At 35.1% G+C, this 27,760-nt stretch overlaps 1 protein-coding gene across 2 annotated transcripts in view; it reads right to left on the reverse strand.

Moving 5' to 3' along the window:
• LOC149788471 (calcium-dependent secretion activator 1-like) overlaps positions 1 to 27,760 on the reverse strand; it is a 237,371-nt gene that overhangs the window by 202,208 nt on the left and 7,403 nt on the right. For both annotated transcript variants that reach the window (XM_089974454.1, XM_089974453.1), the window contains exon 2: positions 9,535 to 9,615. In XM_089974454.1, coding sequence (XP_089830580.1) covers positions 9,535 to 9,615 — 81 coding nt within the window. The remainder of the gene's footprint in view (positions 1 to 9,534; positions 9,616 to 27,760) is intronic.

Raw genomic sequence — 27,760 nt, forward strand, 5'->3', positions numbered from 1 at the left:
ATTAGCTTTATTATTGACATTTGGTCTTCTTGGCAGTACAATCAAAATTCTTATTACTGACAAACCTGTAAAGAAATCATGTAACACTGAGGGTAATGAAATGGCAGTTATAAAACTTGACTGCTGTTTAGTCATTATTGTGTATTGTTATTTTAAGAGGATAACACAAACATGCATTGTTTATATTCAAATACCTAATTAAACTCAAATAAATAACACATTTCCAATTAAGGATAGTGTATATTTGATGATACTTCTAATTAACATATGTGCATTTTGTGCAACATTTATGGAACAGAACTAGCAGTCAAAGGAACATGGTTCTTGTCTATTGTCTAGGAAAATTACACAACATAACATGGCTTTGCTATGAATGCTACAAATACAAACATTAGGGTAGCAGCTAGCCGAGATGGGGATGCTCTGGAGACACTTATGCTTCTCTTGAGGCTGGCCAGACTTGGGTGTGAACAACAACACAAATCACAAATGACCTATAGCAAAAATAGCCTCTAAATTATTAGAAAATGTAAAAATGAAAGAATATTAATGTCCCACACCTTTCATAAAATAATTATAACACATTAGCAACAAACCAACCTTACCCAAAGGAGGTAATGCAGTCAGTAGCTTCCGACAGTCTAATTCTTCATTAATTTTAACAGTAAACTGTAGTAAATTGTTTCAAGAAAATTTACCCAAGAAATTGGGAAGTTGCAGCACTCAGTGGTTAACATGCCATACGACCAACCGAAAGGGTATGGGTTTGAATCCTACCACTGGACCAGCCTGGCTTAGCTACCATGGTGCATCCTTGGGAAAGGCACTTATGCCAATTACCTCAACACAAAGAACCTACTTGTGTTGTTGTGTCATAAAGCACCAAACCAAATCAAATCTGAGAAACAGATTTTTCATGTACATAATATTATGCAAAAAGCAAGAAAAAGCTACAATCTGATGATTTTCTCCATATCTGACCTTAGGAATTCAGAAGACTGCAGCCTTAATTATAGTAATGGAAATGTGCTTGCTTGCCTGTATAAACATGGGTAAAAAATGTCAGCATTTCTCAGATCAAAATTTCAACATTTATGCAAAGTTTTGCAAGAAATAACTTTACTTAATCAGCTCAAGTACTACAACCTATATCATAGCTCAATATTTTCTTGGGGATATTTAAACATGTCAACAAAAATAAGTACATATGAATATATAATTTTTATCCAAACAAAAAATGTTTACACCCACAAATTTCAAGTGGTTCACCGTAAATTGACTGATCCCATCATGAGAATAGAATCTGACAATCAGGTTTACTCAGGTAACAGCTGCTGAGGACAATGAATGCAGGCCATCAATGCTGCTACCTATCAACAATGTGATCAATAAACCTCATTATAATGTACACGTGTTCAACAACTGTTTTATAATTTATTTATAAATGCAGTATTTCACTCTGAACACTAAACCATACTGAAAATGTAAACAATAGTACCCACTCTATTACACTTGGGTATTTAACACTGTAATGGTGCAAAATTTCAGAGATAATTTCACAGTCCATTCTGTCATGGTCAGCATGAAATGTAACCATTAACCATTACCTTTAACAGACTGGCTAGGCTCCCAATAAATCTCTACCTATTCTCTGTTTTGAAATGAATTTTAATTAGAGTCTGTTCAATAAGAATCAGACATACAAGTCAGTGGAGGGTTAAGTGTAGGGAATGACATGGTGTTTATAAACCAGAACAGTAAATTTTGGGAAATCATAGGCCATTTTATAAACACGTCATTAAAATAATATTTTCCAGAATAGTTATTAATAAGCGGGGAATAGAAAGGATTATTCTGACTTCAACTGGAGTATTACAATTTTAGTGGTTAGAGAAACTGATCTGGATTGGCTAAGTTGAACGAGGAGGTGTGTTTCCCAGATGAAATTCAAGGTTTTGAAGTAATCTCTCCCGCAATATTAATCAGTCCATGTTTTTTCTGCCAAAAGGGTAAGCTGGCTCCAAGATCAGATGAAAGTACTCTTCTAGTTAACCCTTTACCTCATGTAAATGTCTTTGTAAGCCTCTACCCCATTCTCATGGAAATGCTTTTGGACACTTCCACCCGATTTGCAAGGAAGCGAGTTTGGACATCTCTACACCATTCTCATCGAAGCACTTTTGGATGCCTGCTGCAAACATCAGCCATTTTGAGCTGGTTTTTGCCACCTTTAGGGAAAACCCCATTAGATACTACAGTCAATGATGCAAATGACCATTATGTAAGATCATGTGGTCACTGTTTAAGTTCTAGCCATAATCTGCTATTTAAAGTAACTGGGTCATATTCTCTTTAATCCCAAATGGACACAGCAGATTACATTTGTTATTTTCTGGTGTCTGCATAAGTAGAATCACAACTATGAAAGCTTCAAAATCATAGGTAAAGGCTCTGATGTTCGTGTAGAGTTTTTATAATCAGTGTATCTCCCTGGGGTGTGAAACTGTGGGGTCAAAAAACTCCTTGGTGTCAGAACTGGAGATTAAGTGAAAAATGTGGGGATCAGGAATGCACTGACAAATTTTTATCCGACTTGTACTTTTTCAGCTTGAAGTAGGAAACTGCAACTTGCACTACATACCCCCTCTCTCTCTCTCTCTCTGACTAATAATACAAACACACATAATTAACAAATGAATAGTCCATTCACTGATTAATTTTATTAGATCAGTTTCCTTTTAGTTTTTTGTCGTACTTTTAACAGTATCATTCATCCTTTTGTAGCAATATTATAAACCAACACATTACATATAACATACAAGCCAATACAAAAACCCAAACAAATCTTATTAACCAAACGGCAGTTATTTTACTGTCATCAGTTTTATTGTACTTCATCCTAGAACAAATTTATCCAAAAAACAAAGAGGTTAATGTTTCATCTTTTCAGTAAGTTGCACTTAGTCTTTTGGATCTTTTTTCTTATTGCAGCAAAATTACAAATCAACAAAAACTACAATGACTCCCACGCTCTGTAATCCAAATATCACATTTGTCTCTGCAAGCTTACCGATTTATTTGTTGTGAAAGAATGCACTGGGTGATGATGTATTCTCTTGATATCTTGTGGCAAATAAGATTTTTGAAAATTCTTAAACCCTGTTTCACGAAACAATTATTCACTTTTGCAGTCTTCTCAATCATGCGATCACTAGTCAAACCGGTCAGCCCAATGAATGTGCTATATTCCAATAAAGTGAATTATTTTCTTCATTTTTCATTAAAGTTATGATCCAGTTACCCTGTTGTGTTCTTCTTTCACTTTCTTGGCTAGTGATTCTGAGTGTGCGACATTTTGATCTGGCGATCATTTTCTAGTCCAACAAGCATTGAGGTTAGATTGTCTTGACAAGCTGATGAGCTCAATGGAAATCACATGAGAGCTTGAAAGATTTTGGGTTAGTTACTCCAACATAACAATGCCTATGCTCAAAGTATACACATTGCCATCCCTCATCCTATGTATTGGATACTGAATAAATCCTGACTGGATTACGTGAATCCTTGGTTTCAAAAATATGCACAGCAACAAAATGTCTGCATCAGATATCTCCAACATTCATCTATGACAAACAAATGTGTGTAAGGGGAAACACTGATAATTTATCAAATTCAAATGATTTAGTAATGTAGACACAGAGAATTGGTAAATTTCGAGTACAAGAAATTGCATCTATGGTTGGTCATATGGTTTCACTGGCTTGACGGTTAAGTTCTCCCAAGATTTTAAAACACATATAAAATTCTTCAATGAAAAATAATTCTACAGATAAAACAATCAGATTTTACTCTTAAATCTTCTATGCACAATAAACATGTAACAAAAATGTAAAATGGTTAAAACTGATGCTGAATGTAACATACTAAACTGCTGTAACAGTTAACAGGCAGGCCTATGTGTATGTAGTCAAACAGTTAACAGGTGTTCTATTTACAGAGCACTGCACCGTGTAACTTTGGTACATGTATATCAACTCTCTAGAAAGCCATGCACTCTATGAGGCAAAGGGTTAAATAAACTGTTCAAAGGAGAGTGGGTCTGGAAATCTGAGAGGCCCAAAACAAGAGAAAGAGACAAAGGGAATTATCTGATGTTAAGCAGCAAGTGTAAAAGATCAGTTTGCAACCAAAACAGATGATGACCTGAAGAGACTAGAGGGAGAGAGCGAGAAGAAATAAAATAATGCCAACCTATCACTAACTGTTATGTTACGTGTCTCGGCTTGAATAAACAGTAATACAAGAAAGAGTGAAAACAACAAGCTTTGAAAAATATAACAAATATTTATTTCCCTGGAAAAATGCTGTAAAAATGAACAAAATAAGAACTTATGGTTTTATGAATCAAATCCAAAAATAATCCACGAATAAAATTGTAAAAGTCCTAATACTGAAATGTTCTAATGAAATCAAGTTCGAGTCGCGATGAAGTATCCAAGATGGAAGGTGATGACATGCTGTATCCTGTATTGTGTTGAGGTCTACGGTTCCTTGTAGAAACACAACACTCTAGTGTTGGAAAACAAAAAAAAATTGTAAGAAATGTCTTTGTTCAAGAATTCTGTATAAGCACAAAAATATTTCCAGTGAAACGAATTAATCTTTTAGAATTGAAATAATTTGAACAAACATTAAAATGTAATTCCCAAAATGACATAACAAAAGAAACACCTTTATGTCTCAGTGTTCAGAAGCCCAACTGCGATTATTTCTCTAAAACAATGCTTTAATACTTTAATTTTATGTAAAACAGATGCCCGGATAAGGGTCAAGTGATCATGTTTACATATAAAAAAAATCACAAATCCCCTGTATGTCCTTGATAAGAACCAATCATTTTACTCTGAGAATAAAACCTGTTTACTTCACTAAAAACTATTTAGAAGTCAAGGGTCACATATCCAACACAGCCTCAATCTCAACCTTATTATTCCCACAATAAAAATAAATATAAAAAAACTTGATGTGACTGTTACTACATTTTAATTAAGGTCGGGAACCAGGTTAAATTTACATGTTTACAGAAATGAACAATCAAGGTCACACTATTTTCTGGAAAAAGGATGAGTTCCTAGTAAACAGAACTACAATATTTTGACATATAATGAAATTAAAAACTATAAAGATTTTAAAACTTCCAAACAATTAAATCAGATATAAATTAAATCAAATATACATAACACTAACAGTGATTTGGAAAAGACCAGAAGCAACCAGGTGATGCTGACATGCCTGTAATTTTAGTTCAATCAATCACTCAATTATATGATGAAAATTGTTCTATCTGAACAACAGAATGGCTACCACTAACTCTATTTCTAAGAGAAAGTGAATCATTCAAATGTCATGTCCAATTTCATTTTGTTTATGTAATTGATTAAACTGTCATACATGTTAAATCCAGGGGCTATTGTTCTTCTGTTCTATTCTTCTGTTCTATATCTCTGCTCAGATCTGTTATTCCAACCATTAATTTCATATTACATTTTATTAATTGCTCGATCCGGACAATAACACCATGATCTAACATCTAGATTATGATAACCATTTAAGCACCATCACCTCATGAAAAACATGTGAAATCAAAAATATAATACACATTACTGCTCAAATTCATAAAAAATGTATTCCAAGCATAATATTCTAAATTCCATATCTAAAAGTATTATATTGTGTTTTGACCCTTATATGGACTTTACATTATTTAATGTGTCATTAATAATTTATGGTTTTAATATATCAACTAACAGCCAGAACAACATGGTTTGCTTGTAATTTTGTCCAGGAAAGTACTGACCAATTGATGTGCCATGCAAGCTTGAAGACTGGGTTCTACAATTAACAACTTTATACATGATTTTCTTTTTTCTTTAGCAAACAGCATGGAATCAAAACTTTCAATATCATATTCATGCTGACACTGCAAGCTGGCATAAGGACTACAAAAAAAGCATGAAATTAGAAACTGAAGGTGAGCTAAAGACAATTTTAAGTCAATACATTTGGACCACAAAGTAAATCTTTAACACTCCTATATAAAGCTGCAATACAAATACAGCACTCCTAGCCTTTACTTTCCAATCAATAAACCCTCAGAGAGAAGAAACAGTCCAAGAGGCTAGTTTTCTAACTGTGAATATCACACAGAAACCATTCACAAACTACTGGCAATTGGCCACTAAGATTTTAGGAGACAGCACCATCCACTAAATGCATACAGTAGCTATTAATCTTAAATCAGCCATTTTTTCTCTCTAATGAAAATTATGATTGATAGATCTGAATAGGCTGCAAAGATTTCATGAAAACTGGATGATCAAGAATGGTGTTGTACAAATTTTAACTGTACATATTATATACAACTAAAAGTATTTAGTTTTATGCCTTATTATATACACACTTATAAGACAAGTTCAATTGCAAACTGCACAGATCCAGATCTGCCATCACATAATGATCTGGTAGGTCTGTGTCTCTGTAGTTTGTAAGGAGTAATCAGTAGAACAAACAGCAAAAACCCTGATCTGCAGGCACATTATGTTATAGCAGATCAGGATCTGTTGGGTTTTTTTGCAGTTTGACTTGCAAGTGAGTATATCTGGTGACTTTTGGACCAATTCCTGTCTGATCATTAAACTTGTGAAAGTTCAGCTAGACAATAAACTTGAATACCTATCAAAGTGATCAGACCAGCCAGTGGTTTATTAGAATGTTTCTAATGCAAGGGCGATTGCTATGCAAGAGTTGATAGACACATGCAGAGCTCCACTAAACTTTCTTTACCTAGTAGAATTTCTTGGCAAGTGCTTAAGATCTCTTCTCTGTTGGCAGTTTTTTAAAAACAAATTTGTTTTACCAGTTCTTTATTAATCAATACTGTACACCGTGAGTTCTGGAGTAAGGAGGAATTACATGATACTTTTCAAACAGTTTCAATTATAACTTTTACTAACATTTTGAATGAAGATGTCTTTTTCCTGGTTTAAGAACTGAAAGTCATCCTTTAAATAGGCATGAAAACATAGGTATACAATTCCTATCCCCCCCCAAAAATTTTTAACATAATACAAATGACAAGAGAAAAAAGTTCTCCTACAATTACAATTAGCTGGTCATATTCCTAGGATGAAACGTATTTAAAAAATCTCAACCTAACAAAATATTTCAATGTCACAATTACACGTACAGTCAAACCCAGTTATCTCGATTACATCGGGGGTGTCAAAAAATCATTGACATAACCAGATCTTGAGATATCAAGGGAGAAAAAAAAAAACAGTAATGTAATTTTAAAGATGTCCTTGATCTTTATTCCTGTCTCTAACTCTTTAAGTTTACTGAAATGCTGACAAACAGGTTGTAGTTTTAAGATTAATTATTGCTTTATTTCTATACAGTTTCAGAAAAGGTGTTGATTTTCGTAACGTTTCAGACAAAATTCTGATTCCAGCTGTACACAGCAGACAATACAAAAAGAACACTGTTGTTAAAAAAATTACATGTCTGTACATGTATGTGCACTTTCTGAAATCAAGGTACAATATGTACTCTATTTTCTCATTTAATTCCACATTCCAGGATTTCAAGACAAGACCATTTCTTCCTGCTGAGTGTTGAAACTGTCTCTGATATTCTCCACCAATAACAAGATATTCGAATCAGCTGCTACAGTGGACATGTTGGATGTCAAATTTGCACCATCTCATTTACAGACCAAGCAGAAGTTATTAAAATACTTTTGTTAACAACCCTTACGTCAATATGACAATCATTCAGGGAAGTAACAACAGCAAAATTTTCATGACAGCCATTATGGATGTACAATTTTCTTTATATTTAATATCAATTAGGAATCATCAATCATTTGGTAAACGCCCCATGCTGATATAACCATCCAATTAGGATGAGTGTATAAAATATTTTCAAGACAGCCACCATAATGGTCTTATTAGGAGTCAATATGCAACATTTTCATCTTGGACCAATTAGACTACATAAAAACTCTACTCATTAGAAACACATGTCAAAATAATGTTCTATTTAAAAGCAGCAGTAAGATTTTCAAGACTGCCACCATGGTGGCCATAAGATTATCTCCATTTTAATTTAGGATTATAAAAAGTCTTCTGGTGAAAACCTTTACTGATATACTTTTCTGTTTTGGATGAATAATATTTACCGATTTTCAAAGCAGCTAGCATAATCACCATACTGGATACGTGATGCATAACAAACTGGACATCATAAAGAAGTCCACTGCTCCATGTCAAAATTACTTTTACTTCAGGTGTAGCAAAAGCATGATTTTCAAGATGGTTGCTATAGACATTTGATCAGCATTTTCATTAGAACCAACATCATAAGATGTCTTTCAGTGAAACCATCATATTGATACGACCATCCAGTCCTCAAATCCTGTGAAACCTCCAAAGATCATCTCTGCCTCAAGCACATCAGTTCTTAAAAGGTGCTTGCTGCAGTCCAGCTGTATCCCAGAAAATCAGAAGGGACCAAAGATTGATCCCTCACTGGCACTGATGGTAGCTGACTTTCCCATCACAAGAAAAGATCCCTCCCCTCCAAGGAGCAGAGGGGTTGTCCAATCATGACAAGGGGTAAAAAGGGACCTATTTTTTCCTCTGTATATGCAGCAATGTTTTGTAGATTAGTTCTTCAACTGTGTTACCCTCTTCAAACAAAGTAATTATTATTATTATTAATATTATGATCAACATGACATCAAAGTCTTTTAGTGAAAACTCCATATTCATAAGAACCATGCTATTGCAAGATGTTCTGAAAATAAAATTTTCAAGATAGCTGCCAATGCAGCCATACTGGATGTTGTTATTTAACAGCACTTTTAACACATTACTGGCTCTATCATGCCAGGCAATTGGGAACTTATTTGCCTTTCACAATGATACGCAATGGCTGCCAACCCAGGCTGGCCTGGGTAAATCAATTCTGTTATCTTTGAATAATGAGGCCAGTGCTACATCCACTGACCTATTGGATGTCTAAGGGCATTATTTTTTTACAGAACCAACTAGACCCTGGGATGAATATGGGTGTATGCATTCATGTAAATCCCCATAGCAGTTTAAGATAAGAAGCAATAAAAAAAATTTTGATCCAACAGTTGTTGTTGTAGGGTTTAACGCCATTTTTCAGCACACGATAGGCTATACATGGCGGCCAGTATTAATGGTGGAGGAAGAACCCGGGAAAACCCCGGAAAGAACCACCGACCCACGAGAAGCTACTGACAAGCTTTCTCACATACCCACGTTGGCTGAATCCGAGCCTAGAACCCACGCAGACAGAGGTGAGATGGTAGTGATCCGTAATGGACAGCGCTTTAGACCACTCGGCCACTCAGGGCCCCTTGATCCAACAGAAATAGGGATTATGAACAATCAGCCATCACATAACCCCTTGTGATATATAACTAGCAGACTTAATAATGTATACCCTGCACATATGCTCCACCATCTGAAGCCGCCCATCAAGCTCTCTTCTGACCTGAGCTGCCTGCTCATCAGCATTGTCCAGCTGAAAGTAGGAAAATAAAAAGAGTTAGTAACTTTTAAATACTGAATTTTTTTTACAATGAATTGTGAAGCCCTCTATATAAGCTTATATACAGTCAAACTAGTCTTGAAAGACCAATGAAATGAGAACACATATTCCCTACACACAGATTAATGATAATGTGTTATGAAGGGCTCGAAATTAGGATCTTTTTCACTGATCTTTCTAAAATAAGGCAGCAGTCAGTTCTGTTTTGAATTTGACACTTATCATTCATTAACATCAACTTCAAACAATATTTCATTGACAAGACTCATAACTGATGTATCCCATGAACTTTTGTATCTCTCTGAACGCTCAATGCTGTTAATGCACAATGTAAGACCTATCCTGAATCATACTTCAGCCATTTGTGTTAATTTTCCCAGAATTTCTGGTATTGTCTTAGCCTCTTCTTTTACTTATATAAATTGTGATCACACTCTCTCCTGTCATCATCTAATGTCTGCCTGTCGGTGGTGGATATACACCCTAGCAATACTTCCAGATGTTTAAAATTGTCACCACAAAATAAACTGAATATTAAAGCATACTGTTTGGTATAATTCTGGATAATTTGCTGAGTTGACAAATGTGATCTTTTCCAAATTGTTGATAGCAGCTTGAGATCATATACCTTTCATTATAATCAGTAATAGTGTCAGTGCTTGGTGCTGGCACACCTGGCTAGTTTCCATTTGCATGCAGCATTTATTGTGCCCCATGAAGTGCAGGATGCTGGCAGGTACTCAGTTAACTCAATAAACAATTAACTATTACAGGGAATGCAGACTCAACAAATGTTATTTAACTGTTATGATAACAACAGGAGGTAATTTTCACTGCTCCAATGGAATAGTGATAGCTGAATTTGACTGTTCCCTCCAACCATGGTCTTAATTTCAAGCCAAACTTACATTTTAGGGAGATGTGACTCCTTTGGGACAGAGTGGAAGTGAGACCTGCACAGGGAATAAGTGGGAGTAAAGCAAGCACAGTGTGTGTGTGTGTTGTGTTTGTGTGTGTTCATTCTCATTTTAATCAATTCTTTATTTTCAACTTGAAAATTCTGCATTATATGTTTATTATAAACACATTTTGTACTTGTATAAAAATTATCATATTCATACCCATTTAATTCACACCTGAAAGTGTGTATACTGAATGTGTGTGTGTGTGTGTGTGTGATCTGGATTTTTAACGTAGCTTTAACAATTTTTCAGTCATATCGCTACAATGTCTACAGTGTGACAGTTTATAGTGATATCTAGCACTGAAGCATCATGCCGCAGACATGTAGCATGATGTCCCACCCAGTCACATTATTCTAACACCAGGCCAACCAGTCCTAACACTAACCTCGTAATGCTGAGTGCCAAGCGAGGCAGCTGTTATAACATTTTTGTAAGTCTTTGGTATGACTCAACCGGGGATTGAACCCACGACATCCCACATCCAAGGTGGACGCTCAAACCACTAGGCCACCAGAGTGCTTTATACTGAATGTAGAGAAACATATATTTTGACTTTTTAATGAACACGGCAGAAACTATACATTGTAATTAATTTTAACTGACAAAAGTAATGACATCACAGTACTGGAATTACAGGTTGGTAAAAGTGCTTAATAAACTACCACAAAAACAATTTTTTTCTTTTACTTTCTGAAAGTTCACTATAAAATGGCAGTAGAAGAGATCTCTAAACTATCTGGAAAAAACCCAGTAACATAAATGAAAGCAAATACATAATTGTCTTCATACCATACTGTTCATCCGATATTCATTCTTGCTGATCATAACCAAGACCAAGGATGGTGCCATGCATAATATCTAACGTTAAAAGTGGGATTTTCTTAATATAGCTGCCCCCTTTCTAGCGTCATCACAATAATCCATCGATATGATTGCATATCTGGAGTTTCACTTTTTACCTACATACAGTGTGACACCGCCATAGGACAGTCCGTTATAACACGAATTCAGATATAACATGGTTGTGGTGTGGCTCCCGAATTTTCATATGTATTTTTCTCATACATGAAAAAAATCTTTCATGAAAGTACAAAAAAAACATAAAATGTTTATTATCATTTTGGAGAAGAGATCGTGTATGAATAATAAAAGATGATCGTGGCATGGTTCCTGAAATTTTTATATGTATTTTTCTCTACAAGAAAAAAGTTTTTTCTTTTAAAAGTACAAAAATTAACATGTAAAAAGTTTATCAGGGATCTTGCAGGGCATCGCCAATATCACAAATTGCAATTTATTTCCTTATTGGTAACAAAATGTACCATCTGCTGATTTTTTTCATTGGCAACATTGTTGGCTATTTAATACATTAACCCATAGCGATGAGTTAACGTGACAGGAGGTAGTAGCCTACTGCCGAGCTCTGTAGCATCATGGTCATGCATGATACACTGAAGTGGATGGTATTATAGAAAGGTAGACAGATGTAGCTCTACAATGATGCCAAATAATCTGGAATATCTAGTTGCACTAAAAAATACAGAGGGAAAAACTTAATTTTTTGGACTCGATATCTTTCTACCCAAAAATGGGTCATGGTTGGGATCTTTCTTGTCTCAGATCTAATGCAAACTGGTATGAACTGCTGACAGACAGATGAACCTTTGCGAAAAGTAGGATAAGATGGGCATTTGGAATAATGAGTGGTCTCCATAGAAAAATAATGGCTCCATTTAGCAAAAAAAATTAAAAAATCCAACTTTTACCCTTCTGCTCATGCGCAAGCCAAATAGCCAATGAAAATTGATGTTTCTAACACAACTAGGCAGTATGTTATTGAAAGATCACCTGGGATTTGGTGTTTTCAGATCTATTCAGAAATAACTTTCAAAATGTGTTTCCTACTCGAATTTCAGGAGAAAACAACAAAAACCTCCTAGTAGCGGAGATCAACCGGAAGAGGCATTTATCTCATCATCTATCTTTCGTAGGATTTTCAGCTACTCGCTGGTAATTAATATATTTACATAGACTGATATTTGGATGGTAAGTAAAATTTATATAATTTTTCACTCAGAATTAAATCCATCAAAACACATTTTCTGCAGTAATCCCTGTCATCAGACCAGAACACCTGCATCTCTATTGTCTGTTGACACTTTTTTAAATTTCTGACACATGCGAAGAAGGCAGTACCCCTCTGCTACCACAAATGTAAAACAAAAAACAAACAATATCATACTTGCTGGTCTAATCTCCTTTTCTGTAATATAACCTGCTTCATTATATCATGAATCATGATGATGTGACTGATCAATGAACAACAGTTACTGACTCATGATTATGATAATGACTTTATGCGACCTGCTATCAACAGGTACAGCATAAGGAAGTACTAGATCACTCTGACCCCAAACTGTTCTCTGCTAAAACAGTTAGGCAAGTGATTATTTCATTCACATTTTGTAAATTTGAGACAGCTGATAGGTTTTTAAATTATTTCTTTTAATAACAGAATCTGGAATAACTAGTTAGATGAGAAATAAATACTAGGTCAAGATGTGAGCGTGTCTGCTATGCACAAGTGCATATTACAACTGACTTTACAGCATCATATTTTGGTGATGTGTGCTTAGTTGTGACGGTATATGGACTGGTGTGTGCAGGCAAGGCAATGGGTGCCATTTACCCATGGATGTAGGTTTGAATCTCTGTACAGTACAAATTAAAATTTCTCTAACCTGTGTGATAGTATCTGCATTATCTATTAATTCTACCAAGTATTACCAGGCACTGCATTAAATATTAATTCTGTCTAGTATTATCCAGTATTCTTCTATAGAATCCTGGGATAGCTCTTTCCATTCCATTATACACATACATAAACACATGCACATAAAGTAAAACCTGTCCTAATGGCACCTTTACTCTACTCCATTCACATGGAAGCGCCTTTTGAAGCCTCTACTCCATTCGCATGGAAGCACCTTTTGACACCTGTGGTAAACATCAGCCATTTTGAGCTGGTTTTCGTAGCGCCACCTTCGTGGAAACCCCCCCTCATTAGATACTACATTCATTTCTGCGAATGACAATTACATCAGATCATATGGTCACTGTTAATGCACTGGTCGATATCTGCTATTTAAAGTAACTGGGTCATAATCTCCACTCTCCAAAATGGCGGTCGTGGATTTCATTCAGTACTTACGAAGTTTTCACAATTAGAATCACAACTATGAAAGATTCAATAACTTAGGCTATGATATTGATGTAGGCAGCAATTAGTTTTTACAAATTATCAAATTCAGATGACTTAGTGATGTAGACACAGACGAAAAACATGTAAATTTTGAGTATGGGAAATGGCAGTTACGGTTGGTCACATGGCCTCACTGACATGACAGGGAATGATTTTCTCAAGATTTTAAAGCACATAAAAAATTCTTCCATGAAAAATAATTATACAGCTATAACAATCAGACTTTACTCTTAAATTTTTCCACATATAATAGATGTGTACCAAAAATGTAAAATGGTTAAAATTGCTATTAAACGTAACATACACTACACTGCTTAACAGTTCACAGGCAGGCCGATGCATACACGGTCGACTAGGTAACAGGTGTTCTATTTATAGTGTCCTGCACTTTGTCACTATGCTCTATCAGGTAAAGGGTTAAATGGTGCATGACACATATCTATAATTACTGCTCAGCTAAGAAAGTTGCCTTTTGTGTCATTGTAACAAGCATAGTCCGAAATTTTCATCCACCTGCCTTTTGCTGTTATTGTAGGTATCAATCATTGACACAAAAAGCTACTGGCATGCTTTTTCATGCACCCACATTGATCAATAAATTTGAGAGAGAACATTTATGCATATTTCATATTTTTTATAGCTTGGTAAAATAATAATAATAATAATAATAATAACAAAAGTCCTTTGAAGGAACTGATGCTCTACCAAACAAATGAACTTCCTGGAATTCTAGATAAGATCATTTCTTCTTTTCAACTGTGAAGTGTTTAAATCATCTCTGATATTCTTCATCAATTTGCATTAGCTGCCATGGTGAACATATTGGATGTCATATTGTCGCCATTTTCATTTTGAACAAAGTTAGCATCACTGGAATTTTCAGGGTCAAAACAACATGTCATAATGACTGTCAATTCAAGGAGAGTAGTGACAACAAGATTTTCATGTATTTGATTAACAACTGGCACCATCTTCATTTAGGACCAACTATATATGATAACAATATTGGTGAAAACCCCATGTGGACATGATCATCCATTCTGGAAAGTGATGTTCTGAAAACCTATGTGGATATGATCATCCATTCTGGAGAGTGACAATAGCACTGGACAACAAATTTTTACAAAAGTCATGTTACTGAAATAAAATTAGTCAATTCTTATCAATTTTTATGTGCTGAACACGAATATGACAGTCAAATTGCAAAATTGGCTCTAGTTTTTTTGTAATCTGCAAGAAATTAATGTTTACATAACGAAATGCATTCCAATAGTAAAAGGTCAACTGTAATAGCCTACCTATAAAAAATCAAGTCATTGACTACATCTTAGATTTCTTCGCCTGTCTCTTGTACAGCTGTTCGGGAGCATCTCTGAGGAGTGTCCAGCAGTAGTCAGCCAGCATTGTAGTGGACCATTTTCCCTGGTATCTTTGTTCCATTGTTGCGATATCTTGATGAAAACGTTCGCCGTGTTCATCACTAACAATACCACAGTTGCTAGGAAAGAAATCCAAATGGGAATGAAGGAAGTGAATCTTTAGAGACATATTGCAGCCAAGTTTCTTATACTTCATCAACATGTCTTCTACTAGTTCCTTATAGTTTTCTGCCCTAACATTTCCGAGGAAGTTTGTAGAAACTAGGCGAAAAGCATTCCATGCTTGTTTCGCGTCACCTTCCAGCAAGTTGTTGAACCGGTCATCTTTGAAAAGCTCTCGAATCTGAGGACCCACAAAAACTCCCTCTTTAATCTTTGCTTCGCTGAGTCGAGGGAATTTTTCATGCAGGTATCGGAATGCTGGCAATGTCCGGTCAATGGCTTTCACGAAGTTCTTCATCAAACCTAGTTTGATGTGAAGGGGTGGTCGCATGATTTTCTGAGCCTCAACCAGAGCTGGGTGTTGGATATTCTTCTCTCCAATGGCTACATTCTGCCTGTGAGTCCATTCCTTCCTCATGTAGTGCATTTCCCTTGCTCGGCTATCCCACTCGCATAAGAAACACATGTATTTTGTATATCCTTGCTGCAGTCCCATTAAAAGGGCAACTACCTTCAAATCACCACAGAGGTGCCAGCTGTACTTGTTATACTCAATGGAATTCAGTAGCTGCCTTAAGTTATCGTATGTCTCTTTCATGTGGACAGCATACGCTACTGGAATAGATGGAAGAATGTTTCCATTGTGCAAAAGCACAGCCTTGAGACTCAGTTTCGAAGAGTCCACAAATAGTCTCCATTCTTGTGGGTCATGAGTGATTTTTAAAGCATTCATGAGGCCCTCAATATCGGAACAGAATATCAGATTACTTTCCTTTCTGAAGAAAGGCTCCAATTGCTGGTGGCGCTTTCGATATGCAGTAATTGTGACATCTTCTTCTAGAAGATTCCATTGTTGGAGTCTTGATCCTAGCAATTCTGCCTTGTTCTTTGATAAGTCCAAATCACGAATCAGGTCATTTAGTTCTTCCTGTGTTATTCTGTGTGGGGTTGATGATGCACCACAGTGAAAATCTGGATCACTGCATGCTGATGGACCAGGAGAAGAACAGGTCGACTCACCTTTGTCTTCGTCAGATGAATCAAGAGAATATTCTGCTGCAGGTTCTGGAATAGGAAGTCCCTCACCATGTGGAACTGGTCTCAATGCAGACGGAATGTTTGGGTAGACTATTCTCGACTTCTTTCGCTTCGTTATTCCGCCGGAAAGAGGAGGAACCAAGCAGAAGTAACAGTCATTTAGGTGGTTGCTTGGCTCTCTCCACACCATTGGGACTGCAAACGGCATTGATGACCTTTTGCAATTCAACCACTGTGAAAGCTGTGTTGTACATGTAGCACAGCATATATGCGGAGCCCAAGGCTTGTCTTGGTCACCAACCTTGCATCCGAAGTAAAGATGATATGCCTTCTTCACTTGAGAATTGATACTTTTCTTCTGGTTGGCAAATGTCACTTCCCCACAAATATAGCAAAAATTGTCCGCGGTATTAACACACTTTCGAGGCATTACTGTTCTTTATTGCACGTAAATGGATAAAATAATAAGTTTTATGTAACAGTAGCTTGAACTGTCTCGCACAACGTCTAAAATATTTTAAATGCTGAACCTATCTGATTGGGCTTTATATAGTACACTGCTTACGTCAGCTTCAGCAGCCGCCTGGCATTAGTATAATAGGCCTACACATGTATAGTACACTGCTGACGTCAACTTACTTCAGCAGCCGCATGGCATTAGTATTGCATTGCATCAGAAAATGATGCAATCAACTGTGGATGATGTGAGCATGATGGTATTATGCAATGTTACATCATTATTCCGGATGTTGCTGCAGTCCTACTGGAGAAATTTACACAGTGAAACATAGAAAATGAGGTATATGAATATCTTCAAAACGAGAGCCAATACAAATTTTTCACGGTTATATTCGTGTTCGGCACACCAAAATACTACAGATTAGGGCCTTTTCAAGTCAGTAATGATTTCACTGTTGACCAGTGTAGCATGACTTTCAAGACGGATGTTGTGGTGGCCATATTAAAAGCCAGACTGGCACGGTTTTCATTTTCCACCAACTTGACACAATACGAAGTCATGTTCTGAAAACCCAATGTTAATATGACCATCCGTTCTGGATAGTGACAATAACACGATTTTCAAGATGGTTGCTGTGATGGCTGTATTAAAAGACAAAATGGCATGGATGTTCATTTTCCACCAACCTGATTCAATAAGAAGTCATCTTCTGAAAATCCCATGTTGATATGACCATCCATCCACTGAAGAGGAGTAGCAACAACAAAATACAGTAATTTTGAGGTGCAGAATGGGTGCCTGTATGAGGGTCACATCATCACATACTAAAAACATAGCCCTGATGAAAACCAATCATTTTATTCTAAGAATAAAATTTTTTTAAAGTTGTTTACTTCAATAAAACTATTCACAAGCCTAGGGTCATGTATTCAAGACAGTCTCAATCTCACTCTTATTATTCCCACAATAAAAATAAATAAAAAAAGAACTTGTTTGCAAGACACTCTAAACACTTAGACCACTACAGCAGTCTCCATTTGAAAAAAAATATGATGCAATTATTGTCATGCAATCATTTGATTTTTTTGTATACACTACATTGCAGAAAAAAAATGTGAAACCCACAACGCTGTATCTTAGAAATAAATCCAGTTGCTGCTCTCACATACAAAAATGTTAATTATATTAAAATGAATCATTATGAAGTCTACTTGAAAAGAGATGAGAAACGTTTTAAATTCCACCTTGGTAGTCGCTTTTTATTTATAGGCACACGTTTTCTACTAGACTTTTTATGAATCCTGTATGTACACATCCTTAAAGTCACACACGTACACATAAATACATACAAATGTAATTGTAGAAGACGTAATGGAAGATTAATCAGTTGACCAAATGAGCTTTTCCTTTAACCCTTTAAGCCCCGATCCCGTCTGTAGGCGTGATCCGGTTTCTGCATTCAATGGCCGATCCCACCTGTAGTCGTGATTTTTTTACTGCATTCAATGGCCGATCCTGTCTCCAAGCGTGATAAATGTGTGTTAGATTCAACGTCTCTGATTGGTTAGAAATGGGTTTATTCCAAGAACTAACAACTATTAAACCAATCAGAAATGATTTTACTTTCATTTGCGGAAATTTGAATTGTTCAGAAGCTAAGGGCTCCTGTTAGCGGTTTCACTACACGTGTTCTGGTCATGAAAAATTGTAAATGATGGCGGACGTAAGAGTGATTTTTGATGAGAGCAAAAATGTGGAGTTTCTCGGGTTTGATCTTGAAAATACTGAGCAAGCTGAGGAAAGATATGTTCGGCAGTTGGATATTTTGTGAGATTTTGATTTGGACATAGAAGTTTCTGAGATTGAATCGTCCGAAGATGAGGATGCTGACAGCGATGATGATCGAGTTCTTGCGGATAAATGTTGCACATAATTTTGTAAATTCTGTATAAATAAGTCGTGAAAGACTTGGACAAATAGGGAAAAAAAATACATCACTGTGTAGACAAATTCATTTGCAAAAAATGGTGAAACTTTCTTGGATTTTAATTGGATATTAGCAGAGAAATTAAGGTAAGAGTGAATGCACGTGCACAATGTTTACAAAATTTTTCAAACAGGTAAAAACTCTGGGGCACATGCAGCTAGACACAGCTTAGCGCTGCTGGGGCATAGCAGCAGTGATACTGATAATGGGTCTGGGGCTGAATGAGTTAAATAAAGTTTTATTTATTATTATTATTATTATTATATGGGAATGCGGGTTATCTCAAATACTGACAGTGATGAATGCCCACATTGGTGTGCTCTTCTTTATGATTCATTCTAGTGGAAACAATCATTTAGCCTTTCCAAATTGTCAGTTTCTTCCAGATGGGAGGGGAGGGGGAAGCAAGGAGATGCGTTGTCTTTTGCCCACTGGATTTACCTGTGCATCCCCATTTCATTATTTGGATCTAATAATTATGCATCAAACAGTTCAATGTAAGATGACCTCGCCCAAAAGGTAGTAACTTGTATGGAGCCCATGAACAGCAGTGAGAAGGTATTGTACAACTGATATGGTCAACATTATAGTTAGGGAGTACTGTAAAATGATACTCTCATTGAAAGACTGTAGATCAAAATTAATGATAAAGCCTCGAGTTATTCATGGCATTCAAACAAAAGACAAGAATGATATACTTCTTTCTCTGACTAAGAATGTTACCCCATCTTCTAACATCCCCCACTGCAAAACAAACCTGACAAATACCAATGAAGCCGTAAAGCCCCCACCGTATTAAATCCTGATCAGCTAAATTAATGATAACTTTTGTTAGAGTGTAATCCCCATTATCTGAAATGACAGTAATTCTTGGCTGCCTAAAATCAATGAAATAGATCAGCTGCAACTACAAAACTAACCCACCCTGCCCGATTCAAGTAGACCTTGCAAAATATATGCCATGGGAATTTGACTGCATTGATTTTATGTGTTCAGTAATTTTCATATAACAGTAAGTGTAGTATTCATCACATACATGTAGATGCCTATTCGTAAAAGTGGGCAATAGACAGCATTTGGTCTTCTGTGTATTTGAAACTACTGGAGACGATTTTTTAATTACTTCTGTCATCATGTCAAAGAACAATCATGTCATCAACAATGGTCCAAATAAAGCACAAGTAACCAGCTGAACAAGCACACTTATTAAAACTGCTTTATTTAAACCATTCCATTTCACAATGTTCTGGAAACCCCTTATGTCAAATATAAAACTATGCCGTTTTGTGCCAGGATAAATATCCATGAAATTATGTGTTTGTGGCTATATTTTTCTTTTATTCATGTTTAAAGAAAAAGATATTTGTCCATTATATACTTAAAATGTATAAATACTCATTGTGTGCATTTTACTTCACACTAGTTGGAATTGTTATGTTGTATGATACTTCAAACGAAGAGCCAGAATAGTGATCAATGCTCAGTTCATGACAAGTTCAACATGACATGCTACAAAGTCACACTAGATACAACCTGGTACAAAGTCATAAACATGCTTTTTAGTACAGTGCTACAAGGAAACAAATGCACAGATTTTTTTAGCTGCTGTGGTATACATTTTCATTTAGTTGAGTAAAAAAAACATCAGTCCTGTGTGAAGTGAACACAAATAACATGCACAGTGCTTTCTGTTATAAAAAATCTAAATGTACCTAGTGAGACTTTTGGCTCTAACTATTCAATGGACACTAATGTAAATGCAAAAATTAACGGGTTTTCAGGGTCTGTATGTGACTTTAAAGATGCTAATATATATGAACATTTAAATATAGAAATAGGATGTCCGAATGATAAAAGTAGTATGGAGACAAACTCATTTAGTACCCCATTGCATGATGACATACATATAATTGATATGAAACTAAATACAAAAGGTTTTAACATAGGTCACTTAAATGTACGTGGTTAAGTGGGAAAAATAGACCAGATTAAATTGTCTTCCAAGGAAAATAATATACATTTTGTAGGACACTCAAACCGAATTAAATGCTAACCAAAATGATAACCTATTTCACTGTCAAGGCTACAATAAACCGTTATGGAGGTACAGAGAGAGAGCAGGAAGAGGTCTTGTTGTACATACACCACTCCCTCGATAACTCGTGCCTTGATAACTCACGAACCCGCTTACAATGCGGGGTCAGGTGTGGATCCCATTTTGTAAACCTGAAAATACTCCCAATTTTGATCCTTATTTCTTGAACTTGAAGAAAATCAATAATAAATGGGAACTGAAACGTTATATATCGCTCGTTTTATGGTCGAAAACAGTAGATGGGTACTGAAAATTTTAATCAACATTTTGATGTTGTTGTAGGCTTTAACACACATGACAGGCTATACATGGCGGCCAGTATTAATGGTGGAGGAAGAACCTGGGAAAACCTCGGAAAGAACCACCAACCCACAAGAAGATACTGGCAAGCTTTCTCACATACCCACATTGGCTGAATTTGAGACTTGAACCCATGCAGACAGAGGTGAGATGGCAGTGATCCGTAATGGAGAGCGCTTTAGACCACTCAGCCACTCGGGACCCCCTAACATTTTGAAATTATCAGCTTTTAATAAGAAGTCATATAATTGATTACATTTTCTTTCCAAACATCATTCTTAATACATCGTAATTAAAGATATTCAAGAAAATTTTTGATCAATGGAAATGTCACTTACGCCTAGTGGAGGCAGTACATTCATATTTAAATGCCAATTAAATAATTTTTATTAAGGGAAATTTGTTTTTAATTCCATCTTTTAGTTCCTCTTAAGTGTTATCATCATAAATACAATGTGTTAATCTACCATATCAGCTATGTCCGCAATTGTTTCTCTAAGAACCTAATTAAGTACTGACCGTGTTTTGATAACTGACATGAAGTATTTGTTGTACTGTTGCACTGATTTAAAAGCTGGCCTACTTTGTATTATCATGTTAATTATGTCTTTTGAATCAAATAAAGCAGGTGGAATAAAAGAAAAGTGAAAAGGCATGCAAATCCTTAATACATAAATTCTAGCAGCCCCGGTCGTATGTCGGGTGAACCCACATCCGTTGATCAATTGAACACTGTTAAAAATGTTATTGCATATGTAATATAATTAAACTACTTTAAATTAACTGACTCATTTATATCTGTGATAGCTAGGTAACCAAGCAAACCAAATACTTCGTAATATAAAGAGCTTGGTTTCACAGAGATGGACCATTGTGGGCAAGCGAGTTTCAGAGAATTCCTGAATTGGCACTTGGAGATATCCTCAAGGATGATAATAAATTTCACTATTACTTCCAATAAAACTATGACATCAATAATGTACTAATTTAACAATACAAAAACTGAGTTTCGACTTAGACGATTGTATCATGAAATAAATGTCGCTAGCTTTTGTAAAAAAGGAATCTTGTTTGGTGGTGTATCGACAGTCTAGTTCCCTGCTGCTTTTTACTCCTGACTTAGCATTATATTATTATATACCACTCTGCAAACCAGACTAATCAACAAAACAAAAAGCAGCAACGTAATATACATGTTTTTGCATACACGTGATGGTTCCTGAAACCAGTTGGAACACTTTCATGTTATTTATACAGAAAAAAAAGAGCAACTTCATCAGAAAAGCACATTATTAACAATTATTATCGACGTGACTGTAAAACAAGGATCCAGTAATTAAACAGCCAAGTTCCCTAACCAGCCCCTCGTGATTTTCTCAATTTCTAAGTTGATTTTTTTTTTAAATTGAAGGTCCCTCTGTAATTTGCACACTAGCTTATAATGCGGTCTATGTTTGTGGACCCCATTGTGCGTAAGTTATTGAGGGAGAGGTGTATTAAGGAAGATGTAAATGCAAAAAAGTGGCATGACTTGGAGTCCCATGAAATTGAGAATATCTGGGTGGAAATTTCTCAAAATAATTCAAGATCATTCCTAGTTGGTTTCATTTATAGGCCACTTTCCTCCAAAGCATTTTTTAATGATAACTTTTTTGAATAAATGGAAAATGTTCTTGCACAGGAGAAAGAAATATATATACTCCGATTTATTGAATCATTAGGCCTAGTCCAGCTGGTAAATGAGCCCACAAGCATAATAGAAATATCAAGCACTCTCGTTGATCACATTTATACCAACCAACCAGACAATGTGGTTTGTGTTAATGTACCGAATGTTGGTCTTAATGACCACTATCCTACTTGTTTTTACAAGAAAGGTTAAATGCAAAAGATATAATAAAAATACACACAAAACTATCACTTACAGATCCTTCCAAACTTTTAATGAAGAACAATTTCTCAATGACTTCCATGGAATATGATCCAAAATTTGGATGACATAGATGAAGCTCTGAGAGTGTCGACTGATTTATTTATGGATGTAGTCTCTAAGCATGCACCAATGAATGTACATCGATTAAAGAATGAAATCCAACCTAATTGGCTTACTACTGAAATCCTAGACACTATGAAAACATGAGACCAATTCAAGGCTATGGGAAACCTAGCACAATATAAAGGATGGAGAAATATAATAACAGGTATGATTAAAAAAGATATAAAAACTTATTGTCAATCATTGTTTGAAAACAAAAAGAGCAACACAAAGTCCATTTGGAAAGTCTTCAACGAACTCACTGGAGGAGCACACAAATAAAATTCACTCACTTCTGGTAAATGACACCATAGTCACTGATGACACGGACATTGCAAATGTTTTCAAAGATTTTTTCACCAACATTACAAAAAATTGAAAGAACCATTGAAAGACAACAACTTTAATTAACTGAAAAAGTTCTGCAGCAGCAAAATCTCTAAGGAGGAATGTTTCTCTATTCCACCAGTATCAAAATACTTTGTTAAAAATTGGCTCAGTGAACTCGATACCAAGAAAGCTACAGGACTGGATCAGATTGGTCCATGACTCATTAAATCTTCTGCTTCTGCTATTGTAGATATCATAACATTCAAAATCAATTTAAGTATTCAGACATGATTTTGGTATTCCACAAAAAAAGCTGCAAATTCGAAAGGGGGGTTTGGGGGTCTTCCACCGATGGGGTCTCAAGGGCAGCAACCCCAATCCAGGGGTCCAAAAATACATTTTACAATCATAACAGTTTTTTAAAAAGCTGAATTGGAGATGATTTTTTAAAAAATGGACTATATCAAGAAAAATCGAATTCAAGTAAGGAGAAAAGCAGAATTCCATTTTAAAATGGAGAAAAATCAGTCTGAGTATTGCAACCATAGCTGTCCCCAAAATATGGAAAGCTACAAATGTAACTCCTATTCACAAATGTTTCTATGGATGATACTGATAACTACCGACAAATCTCAATGCTACCAAACTTGTCAAAATTGACTGAAAAACATGTCCATGACTCATTCATGTCATATTTAACCAAACACTTGCTGTTAAACCATAATCAATCAGGCTTTAGACAGAAACATTCATGTGAGACTGCCTTGATCTCCATAACCTTCAAGCACTTGATCAAGGTATAAATACGGTCATTATTATTATTATTATTATTATTATTATCATTATTATTATTATAAGGTAGAATAATAGAATCTGTATTTGTAGATTTCAGGAAAGCTTTTAATATGAGGGATCATAAAATCCTTTTGAAGAAACAGAAAATTTACCAATGTGATGAAAGCAGTTAGATGGTTTACTTCATGCTTAAGTGAGATAACAGAACATATTTATACAAATAATGTTCTGTCCAAACCTGGAACAATTAGATACGGAGTACCACAAGGCTCAATTCTTGGTCCATTACTATTTATTTTATTTATTAATGACCTACCACTTTTACTAAGGGACTCAATATCATCTACAGATCTCTATGCAGATGACACAACATTGTCAGACATCCAAAACACAAAGCATGAACTTGAAATTTCTTACAGAATAACTTTTTAAAAATAACTCCTTATTTGGTTTGGGAATTTTATACTGTTTGGTAGACATGGATCACAGGTGGGAGTATTGCCAGGTAGCCTCTACTGGAATAGTGATTGCAAATATTCAGAAGCACTATTATTGGATATCCTGTACATTAATTTGGCTTTTCTCAAGCAAATTTGGTCTTTAATAAGTAATATTTTTAACTTACCAGCTATATTTTCCTTGCTTTCATTCTGGACTGATATTAGCCCAGATGCTTTTTTGAGGATGTGCCAGCTTTGATGTGTTTCTATCATTTGAATTACCCCATACTATATTACAATAGTCTAATTAGGGTTGTATGTAACTGTTATAAAATAGTTTTCTGTGCCTTTCAGGGAGGAAATGTCGTATCCTATTGAGAAGCATAAAACCTGAATTGACTTTTTAACTGATATGTTTGATATGTTCAGTCTATGATAGGTTATTATCTACCAAAACACCAAGTAGTCTATCATGACAGACCATTTGCAAATTGTCATCCTTCCGTATCAGTCACAGTTCATCACTATCAAGATTTGTCCTTTAAATTCCTTAACTCCTGGTTGATGGAGATGTACTTTGCGAAGCTAACCATTAAAAAAAAAGGGGGGGGGGACATTTAATTACTGAATGCATGAAATCGACGGTTGCATTATATGTCACTTATCTTACATTGCAAAGTACAATCATAGGGTTTTAATATTAAAATGTCATTACAAAACTAATTTTTGGAAAATAATATACATAATATAGATTTGCTTAATACCTGATGTTTCTATTAAAAAAATGAGCGAGACACTGTAGATGTAAGGAAAGTAGATCATTTACATTTGATAATGCATTTTTTTTTCCAGGTGACAACAGTCATACCTATGCACAAACAGTGATGCGGGATGCAAAGACCGTGGAATTAGCAAAGATCACTGCTATTAGTGAAAATAAAAATGCTTTTATCAGTGCCATGAGAAACACTTTCTTCGCAGCTTACTACAATCGTAATGGATCATCATGTGACATTCTATAACATTTTAATAGTGCAAAACAGCCATGTAATGATTTAATTTGTAATATTATAGCTGTACTGCTTGTTGTCGATAAAATAATAAGTCTCCCACCTTTTTCAAGTTTCCTTACCTATTACATTAATAGACTTGGAAAAATATTCACTACTTGTTCTCACAACATTTTTTGAACACTGGCAACAAAATATTGAGTTTGCCAATTTTTTGGGTGACAACTTTCTAAAAGCTAGGACCATCCCTGATTTGCTCTCATGTACATGGTACAGTATAGGGTCATCTTTTATAAAGTTATATTCAGCCATATCTGGACTACTGTAATGTAATTTGGGGTGATATCTCTAATTCACTTTTAAGACTACAAAAGAGGGCTTGCCATTTAATTCTAGATCAATGTATAGACAATTTTCAGAATGCAATGAATAACATAAAGGTTTTAACAATACATGAAAGAATATTTCTTAGAAATGCCAAATTGATGTATAAAGTATCCAGAAAAGCCATTCCTGTCTATCTAAGCAATATCTTACACCAAAGAAATGATGATGGTACTCAAATTTAAGGTCTTGTCATAAGAAGTAAAACTCACATTATACCAAGGCCAAAGAAGGAATTGTTTAAAAAAAAAGTTTTCAATAGACTGGTCCACGCCTGGCATGGAACAACATTCCCAGTGACATAAGGCAGGCTCCTAGCATTTCTTCTTTTCATAATCAATGTCTTAAATAAATGAAATCTTTAGAAAATTGAACAGTTCTAGCACAAAAAATACCACTTTGCTTTCTGAAATTTTGCATCATTTTCATAGTTGAACATTTCAATGCAGGCTAATATTTTATGTTTTATATATGTTTATGTTTTCACCGATGCCTGTGCATGTGTTCTAGGTTTTATAATTTGAATTTTAAAATTACTTATTTAGTGTCAAGCCAGATTCTTCACATCACGTAGTATATAATGTATATATTGTACATAGCAGATAGAAGGCCTCAAGGTAGATTAGTTCTCTAACTAAAAGAGTTACCTTCTCTAAATAAAGTCTTTATTATTATTATTATTATTATTACAGGGATTGTTTCAAATGCATATTAGAAATCTTTCACAGTGCCATTATTGTGAAATTTTAGAAAGTACGTACAAAATATATTTAAAAAATTGATTATGGGTAGTTGATTAAGCATTTTTACTAACTTGTAATTACAATAATGTAATCTGGTTACTCAGTTAATATTTGTTACAACATATTTTCTATTATTCTCTTTTCGAGTCTAATGACCAAAATAACTCAGAAATGTTTGATTTGAAAACAAAATATTGCCAAAGTCCAATGTTAAATGTAAATATGAATATTGGGAAACAGATGTGTGTTGTGATGTGATTTGGATTTTTAACATAGCTTTAACAATTTTTCAGTCATATCGCTACAATGTCTGCAGTGTGGCAGTTTAGAGTGAAACAGATGGCATAATTCAAATACAAGAACACACACACACACACACACACACACACATATATATATATACACACACACACACACACACACACATGGTGCATCACCAGGGGTATAAAATTGAGGGTTAAAAAAATGCATTGATGACAGAACTGAGGAGTCAAATAAAAATAGTGAGGGTCAAAACTGTACTGACAAATTTTCATCTGACCCATACGTTTTCAGCTTGAAATAGGATATTGCAACTTGCACAACATATTCTCTCTTTCTCTCTTTTATGCCTCAAGAACAGTCTAGCTATATTTATTAGTGACTGTTTCAAGAATTAACACACATAAAACATTCCATTACTTGATTTGTATTCAATATATACACTACAAAAAATACTCACTTTTCTGAGATT

Source organism: Sinohyriopsis cumingii, chromosome 11 (assembly GCF_028554795.1).
Source record: "Sinohyriopsis cumingii isolate HCF-2022 chromosome 11, ASM2855479v2, whole genome shotgun sequence".
NCBI lineage: Eukaryota > Metazoa > Mollusca > Bivalvia > Unionida > Unionidae > Sinohyriopsis > Sinohyriopsis cumingii.